Source organism: Babylonia areolata, chromosome 2 (genome assembly GCF_041734735.1).
Source record: "Babylonia areolata isolate BAREFJ2019XMU chromosome 2, ASM4173473v1, whole genome shotgun sequence".
In the NCBI taxonomy this organism is placed as follows: Eukaryota; Metazoa; Mollusca; class Gastropoda; order Neogastropoda; family Buccinidae; genus Babylonia; species Babylonia areolata.
The window spans coordinates 34,453,014-34,461,810 of record NC_134877.1 but is presented as its reverse complement, the minus strand read 5'-3'; the positions used below and the strand labels follow the sequence as shown (position 1 = coordinate 34,461,810).

At 45.7% G+C, this 8,797-nt stretch overlaps 1 protein-coding gene across 1 annotated transcript in view; it reads left to right on the top strand.

Moving 5' to 3' along the window:
* Positions 1 to 8,381: 8,381 nt before the first annotated feature.
* Positions 8,382 to 8,797, top strand: part of LOC143277311 (voltage-gated inwardly rectifying potassium channel KCNH6-like) — a 329,128-nt gene continuing 328,712 nt past the window's right edge. Inside the window, 1 exon segment of the mRNA XM_076582096.1 lies at positions 8,382 to 8,751. Within this exon segment, the coding sequence (XP_076438211.1) occupies positions 8,676 to 8,751 (76 nt within the window). The 5' untranslated portion in view covers positions 8,382 to 8,675.

The following is an 8,797-nucleotide window of genomic DNA, read 5'->3' as shown; positions in this document are numbered from 1 at the left end:
CTCACCCACCAACCCACCAACCCACCAGCCAACTTACCAACCAACCTGCAACCAACCCACCCAACAACCAACCCATCAACCAAGCCTCCAACCCACCAGCCAACTTACCAACCCACCCACCCACCAACCAACAACCCACCCACCCACCAACCAACCCACCAGCCAACCTACCAACCCACCCACCCACCAACCAACCCACCAACCAACCCACCCACCCACCAACCCACCAGCCCACCAACCCACCCACCAACCAACTAACCCATCAACCCACCAACCCACCCACCAACCCATCAACCCACCAACCCACCCACCAACCAGCCAACCAGAACTGGAGTGCCGGTTCCCAACCGACCCATTTAACCGCCAGAGCGATGAAGCGTCCAGTCAGGGGAGCCCCGTGAACCAATTGAACCCAATCAGTCCCAGTCAGTCATTCAATCAGCAGTGGTGGCCCTGGTGTGTGTGTGTGTGTGTGTGTGAGAGAGAGAGAGAGGTCGTGGAAAGAAAGGGGGGAGGGGATGAAGGAGAGGGTGGAGAGGTGTAACTGTAAAATAATGAGTGGTGGTTGGAGAGGATTTGTGTAAGACAAAACAAAACACATGCGTCATAATTACACGTCGCTGATCTGATCAGATCAAGTCAGGTATAATCAGACCAGATCAGGTCAGGTCAGGTCAGTTCAGGTCAAATCAGATCAGGTCAGCTCAGGTCAAATCAGATCAGGTCAGCTCAGGTCAAATCAGATCAGGTCAGTTCAGGTCAAATCAGATCAGGTCAGTTCAGGTCAAATCAGATCAGGTCAGCTCAGGTCAAATCAGATCAGATCAGGTCAGATAAAATCATGTTAGATCAAATCATACAAATCAGGTCATGCGAGATCGGGTCAGGTCATATCAATTCAGGTCAGTACAGAACAGATTTCGTTACATAGTCAAACTTTTTTTTTTTTTTTTGAGTTATTTGAGATTTGTTGGGTTTTTTTTTTTCAGGAGAATATTTCTCAGTTTAGATTGTGAACTGAATTCGCACTTGGTGAAAAGTGTAAAGTTTTCTGTCCATTCCATATACCACAGACTGATCAGTGGTGAAGGAAGATGGAGAGTGCAGGGCAGAGGACTGTTTGTTGTGTCCTGTGACTCAAGCCGTACAAGTTAGTAACTGTTAATTCTGATAACGTTGTTGTACACAGAGGGAGTTGTGATGCTTCGGTATGAAGGCAGTATTCACAAGACAATACCAGGGCAAGTTAGTGTTAAAGAGGGGTTGGGGAGGGAGGTGTAGCTGGGGGGGGGGGGGGGGGGGGTTGTAAGGACACTTGTTTCCGGTTGTCACAGCGTTGGGTTTTAGGGTATGTGTCCATTTGTCAGGGTTTGTGTTAGGGCAGTTGTGTGTTTCCGTTTGTTAGTACAGTGTGTTGGGACAATTTCCATTTGTCACAGTGTTGTGTATTTGGACAGTAATGTTTTTTTTTAAAGTTGTCACAGGTCGTTTGTTACGACACTGTTTCTGTTTGTCACTGTGTTGTGTTAGGGCACTTGTATGTTTCTTTTTGTCTGCGTTGTGTGTTGGGACACTGCATCCATTAGTCAGTGGTGTGTGCAAGAACACCTTATTTCCATTTGCCAGTGTGTTTTGAGTTAGAAAACTTGTGTATTTCCGTTTGTCATTGTGTTTTCAGTTAGAACACTTGTGTATATCCGTTTGTCGGTGTGTTTTGAGTTAGAACACTTGTGCATTTCTGTATGTCAGCGTGTTTTGAGTTAGAACACTTGTGCATTTCCGTTTGTCAGTGTGTTTTTAGTAAGAACACTGTGTATATCCGTTTGTCAGTGTGTTTTGAGTTAGAACACTTATGTGAATCCGTTTGTCAGTGTGTTTTGAGTTAGAACACTTGTGTATATCCGTTTGTCAGTGTGTTTTGGGTTAGAACACTTACGTATATCCGTTTGTCAGTGTGTCTTGAGTTAGAACACTTGTGTATATCCGTTTGTCTGTGTTCTGTGTCAGCAGCGTGTGACTCAGTGTAGTGTTGTGTGTTGCGTGTCGTTGGTCTTCGACCTGCTCACCAGGTGTGAAGGGATTGAATGGTGTTGTCTTTCTCCTCACATCACTGACAGGACAGACAGGACAGATAACATTGTCTCCTCTGTCTGTCCCCGAAAACCTCAGTCATCTATTTAACACAGCCATTTCACCCACTCTAGGAAGACATTGTCGGGAATAGCCAGAAGGCAAAACTGATGCAGAAGTGAAGCTACTCCTAGAAGAAAACAATAAAGAAGAGGACATCATCATATACACAGATGGCTCAGTCACCAAAGACCAATCCGGTTGGGGATTCACTGCGAAACAAAATGGAAAAAAAAAAAAAAAATAGGGAAGAGAATGAGTCCTACAAAGTCACAACCTCCAGCCTAACGATGGAAGTTGAAGCTGTGACACAAACCCCCCAGTGGTTATCATCTATTCATATGCCTGGAAACCAAATGCCATGATTCTAACGGACTCAGTGAACCTCATACAGACAATTGAAAGTGGAATGTGAAGCCCAGAGTGGCATGATGCAATGCGCAACTTTCAGATTCAAAAACGTACATGGTTATACTGCCCGGGACATGCAGGTGTTAAGGGAAATGACCGAGTTGACAGAATTGCTGGTAACGCAACAACAACGAGCGGCAAAACGGAAATCATCAGAAAAGTCAATGAATACCAAAATGAACAGGTACATGGCCATCACATTATCGATCGCCTCAAAGAAATAAAGGTAGAGAGAGGGAGCGGCCGTAAGTCTAGCAGTGACGCCTCCTTGAGCTACTGATACTGTCTGTCTCCTTACATCACTGACATACAGGACAGACAGGATAGACAACATGGTGTTCTCTTTCTCCCTACATCACTGACAGAACAGACAACATGATCTTCTCTGTCTGTCTCCTTACATTACTGAGAGGACAGACAGGATAGACAACATGGTGTTCTCTTTCTTCTTACATTACTGACAGACAGACAGGACAGAACAACATAGCGTTCTCTGTCTGTCTCCCTAAATTAATGACAGACATGGCAATGAAACATTACAGACAGGACAGACAACATGGTGTTCTAGGTCTGCCTCCCTAAATCACTGTCAGACAGGACAGACAACATAAAATCCTCTGTCTGTCTCCTTACTTCACAGACAGACAGGACAGACAATATGATGTCCCCTGCCTGTCTCCTTACATCACTGATAGGACAGACAGGACAGACAACATGGTGTTGTCTTTCCCCTTAAATCACTGACAGACAGACATGACAGATAACATGGCGTCCTCTCTGTGTCTCCCTACATTACTGACAGACAGGACAGACAGGACAGACAACATGGTGTTCTCTTTCTCCTTACATCACTGACAGGACAGACAGGACAGACAACATGGTGTTCTCTTTCTCCTTACATCACTGACAGGACAGACAGGACAGACAACATGGTGTTCTCTTTCTCCTTACATCACTGACAGGACAGACAACATGGTGTTCTCTTTCTCCTTACATCACTGACAGGACAGACAGGACAGACAACATGGTGTTCTCTTTCTCCTTATATCACTGACAGGACAGACAGGACAGTTAACATAGTGTTCTCTGTCTGTCTCCTTACATCACTGACAGACAGGACAGTCAGACAACATGGTGTCCTCTGTCTGTCTCCTTACATCGCTGACAGACAGACAGACGGTACATCACTGACAGACAGACAGACGGACAGACAGACAACATGGTGTCCTCTGTCTGTCTCCTTACATCACTGACAGACAGACAGACGGTACATCACTGACAGACAGACAGACGGACAGACAGACAACATGGTGTCCTCTGTCTGTCTCCTTACATCACTGACAGACAGACAGACGGACAGACAGACAGACAGGGCAGTCAGACAACGGAACGACGCATCGCTGACGACTGACACACAGACGGACACTCCGACACTGACACACAGACACACAATTATTGACGTCACACTTCTCCTTCCTCCCCCGTCCCCCATGTCCCCATTTCCCCCCTCCTCCTCCTCCCTAAAACCTCCCTCCTCCCTCCCTCCTCAGTCTCTCCCCCTTTCTCCCCCACCACCCCATCCCCCACCTCCACCCCCCACCCCTCCCAACGACTGATGATCTTACATCATCCCTGCCGATCCACGGGGACTATATTGACTGTGTCAGCGCGGAGGAATCTGGCCTTTGTCACACTTAAGCAGCTGGCGAGATGCGCTATTGCTGGCAGCACGTGCTGCGGAGCCGACGAGTCTCTCTCTCACTCTCTCTCTTACCTCCCCTATTACCCTCTTCCATTCCCTTCCCATCCCTTCCCTTCTTCCCAGCCCCTCCCCTCAAGCTTCTCCCTCTCCTTCCCTCCCACTTGCGCGCAAGGATTCTGCGTATCAGGAGTGCTGCGGCACGATTCTCGACCAGCGACAAGAGGAGAGCGGGGGTCGGGTAACCGTGCTGTATGTGGTCGATAGCCTGCCTGCTTTCGCTGCCTGCCTGCCTGCCTGCCTGCCTGCCACTCCGACTCTCGGACAACACACATCCGCAGCTTCCACCACCACTACTACTACTACTACCTTGAGAAAGAGAGAAGAGAAAGAAGTGAGAGAAGAGAGAGAGTGGGAAAGAAAGAGGGGTGGGGAAGAAGAAGAAGAAAAGAGTGTGTTCGTATAGTCTGTGGAAAGCGAGTAGAAGCTCTTTCTTCGGTTCAAGTATCAAGTGTTGTTACATTTACTTTTTATGTATTTTTGTTGTTGTCTTTATTATTTTTTTTTATTGTTTATATATTTTTTTCTGACTGCTTACCGAGGGGAATGCGTGTTGGTGATGAAGACGTGTGTGACAGACGTCAAAGGTAGAAACAAGCGGTGAGCCCGCTTTGGTCACACACAAACAAGAAGGGTGAGGGACGATTCCGAGCCAGCGGTGTTGTTATTATTCTGCATCAGCGGCAACTTCGCCACCACCGCTATCAAGCCGGAGCCACCGCCTGCGTCGTCGTCTTGTACACAGCAGCTACACAGGCACCCCCCTCCCCTTGCCTCTCCTCCACTCCCACACACACACACACATCCCTCTCCGCCCCTTATACCCCACCTCAACATCCCCCCCCCACCCCCCGTTCCCACCTCCAGTCCTTCCCCCAGCGTGTAACGTGGTGTGTAGCAGTTGTGGGTGTGTAGGTGTGGCTGTGGCGTGGAGAGCAAAGCACACAGCTGGTGTTCTCAGCCACAGCAGCTGCTGTGTTGTATTCATCATTCACCCCCCTTTACCGTACCGTACGTGGTCTGACAGCGTCGGCATCTGCAGTGAGAGAGAGAGAGAGAGGGAGAGAGGGACAGAGAGAGAGAGAGAGCTTCCCCTCAACAACACCCATCCATCCTCAGCGTGGTGGTGGTGGCGAGACCCCTGTGAAAGAGGCGACAGCTGGATCTCATGTTGGTGTTGTTCTTCTCCCCCTTTAGTCTCTGATACCGCGGGGATTGATGCTGACGCCATTCTAGCCCTGTCCACGGGAGTTCCTCCCTCCGCACAACACATCTCCTCGTCACTGTAAAGAAACAACGGTTCAAACCTGTGTGTTTTTTTTTCCCCCCCGAGAACGTTGTTGTGGATCAGGTTTGTGTGTCCTTGTCGTCTTTTTTTAAATTTTGAATCGTCCTCGTATTACCTGACGGGCGGCTGGCTACACGTTCAAAAAGAAAAGAAGAAAAAAAAGCCGTCTGTCGTCATCCGTCGGTCGGAAGACATCTGCGTGTTATCATTCTGTTGTGTGTCTGGTGCTTTGTAGCTCCGGCGTAAGGCGACTGCTACATGATAGCGTTGTGGATGCTAGTCATTTTCGATAACAATGCTTTTCTGATTTATATACATATATTTGTTTGTAAATCAGAAAAGAAGTAGAGCTTTCTTGCTGTTCAGTCGTTAGTCTGATTACCGTAAAACTATCGTTTCCTCGTAATTACCTGTGTTGTGATTTTTTGTTTGTTTTTGTTTTAGCTTCTGCTTTTGTTGTCATGAATTAAGGTTGGCGTTCTGTGGTCAGTAGATTTGAGCATGTCATCTGCGGAATGTATGTGATCAGAGCAAAATGAACATTATGTGCATCTGGTAGGACACCTATGATTCCGGTTGTATTGTCATCGAATTCAACCTTTGAAGGGGAAGGAAGCAAAACACGGCAGTATATAAAAATGAATCACCAAAATAACTAGATGACTAAAGCACGTGTGCATTGTCAGTTTGTAGTCAGTCGTTGCATCAGTTTTGACCTCTGGGTTTTATGCTGCTCTTTATTTCGTGAAACGTGAATCTTTTCTTTACTTGTTTTTGTATTCAGTTACTGTTCGTTACCTCGTCTTATGTGATTCGTGTCCCGATAAAAATCCGAAAATTGAAAACAATTTCTATAAAATCACAACAAAATATGAGCTCACTTGTCCAAACTGACTTGAAGACAGCAATAACCAACGGAATTTCAGTGTCAAATGAAATAATGAGTAAAAGAATGATAATCAATTGACCAGTTACACTTCGTATCAAACGGTGATTAGCACTGAAATCAACCATCAACAGTTAATATGTGCCAGGTGGAAACAAGCTGAATAATTCAAAGGGGGATGAAATCGGATATGGAGTGATAATGTATTCGTGGAGGAACCGGTTTTAGTTTTATGTTTCGCAGAATCAAGAACCAACATCAGTTTAATGACACGTGAAGCCTGCTTAAATGATAAGAGGAATCCGCTTGTAATCGACATAACTTTCAATAATACAAAGAATCGACATTAGTTTTATGATACACACCAGTTTATTTATGAACGGGAACCAGCATGAAGTTTTAACGATTCAAAGAAACACCACAGTTAACAAACATGAAAGCAGCGTTGGTTCAGTGAGGTATGGACTCGGGACTGGGTTGACGAGCAACAAATTTGGCCATCAGTTGAGTGGAACACGAAAAATCAGTCTGTCGAAGCATGCGGTCTGCATCACCGTAATCAGACGTGAAATTTAGCGTCTAATTCTAGCCGTCTTCTTCTTGTGATCGTGGGCCTCGAGTCTTGTGTTCACCTGTCATTCACGTGTAGTAATTTGTTTTCAATGTTCCGTGAAGAGCGGTGTGCTCTGGGCGTGTGTTCCTCTTTCCATAAGCCATCGACCCCAGTCATGTATGGATTGTGGGATCTTCAACGTGCGTATTTTAGTCCTGCGAATGTGTATGCACACATTTATGTGCTTATGCGGATCCGAATATATGATTATTGATCTGTGGAAATGTTGTATTCTTAAACACACCAGGATCGAACCAACCACATAGTTTCGGGTGTGGAGTTCGGAGCATGAACCATTCTGATACTGGGCCCATCATTTAAGTAGTGGTACTTGGAGTCGGCATTCATGCAGCGCTGATACAAGGAACCCGTGTCAGTGTAACGCCGGATATCAGGAATCGTCTGTAGTGTGGTGATGATACAAGGACCCCGTATCAGTACAACGTCACAGAGGATCGGCATTGCTGTGATGCAGTGAGGTGAATAGAAGCATTGATTACACAGGATGCGGGACCAGCATCGGATTAATAATATAATGAGTCGGCTCAGAGTTAATCCTAGCTGGAATTTGTGTTAATTAAACGATACCACGGAACAGCTGACAGTTTAACGATGTATGCAAGGACATTCGTTACGCTATGAACTGATGCATAAGTTGAGGATGGGTCTTGACATTGCTTTTAATGGTATAGCTGGAATAGGCGTTAAAACTGGACGGACTATCATTGGATTATGAATACATCGTATATTTAGATCAGTTTCAGTTTCAGTAGCTCAAGGAGGCGTCACTGCGTTCGGACAATATTTAGATATTTAGAAACATACACAAGTAAGTGATTGATCTAGATTCGCCTTGACAGTGATGGTTTTTTTTTTTTACCCTTTCTTTCTCAACTTTCTATTGTCCTTTTAAATTAATCATCGAATCATTTATTTATACATCCGTTCGTTCTTTATTCCCTCCCGCCTTCTTTTTTTCTTTCTTATTGCTGTTTCTCCTTTGTTATGAATGTGTTTGTTGTTTTTATTTTAAACAAATCATCAGGCATATGCTGTGAATCCAGATAACTAAGATAGTTCCAGAAGGAACGGATAACTCTTTCTGTGACTTCCTCTGGATGGTTATTGAAGACCATCCTACACGGATCATTCACACACACACACACACACACACACACACACACACACACACACACACACACACGCTCCAACCACCTTTAATGAAAGGTGAACCGTTCAGAGAGCGGCACCAGGTGGATAATTAAAACGACCACCGATACATCAGATAATCAAACCCACGTGTGATGAACCATTCTAAGGACTCTTGATCAGTTTCACTTCGTCTGGAGAAGAGAGAGAGTGAGACGAAAACAAAGACAGAAAAGAATTACAGAAGAATCGCCTTTTTGTGTATTTCACGCCTATACACGTGTGTGCGCGCGTGTGTGAAACCCATATATATATATATATATAGCCAAACGGCGGCGAATATTTAGACTGTGGAGCTAGCTACCTTGAGTGAGATGCGGTGTGAGTTCAAACGAGTTCGTTGGAGCGTGGATGGGTAAAAGTGTGAATCTCTTCAACCATGCCGGTGAGGAGAGGACATGTGGCTCCTCCCAACATCTTCATCGACACCATCATCAGAAAGTTCGATGGCCAGAGTGAGTACTGACGTTTTGTTGCTGTTGTTGTTGTTGTGGTGGTGGT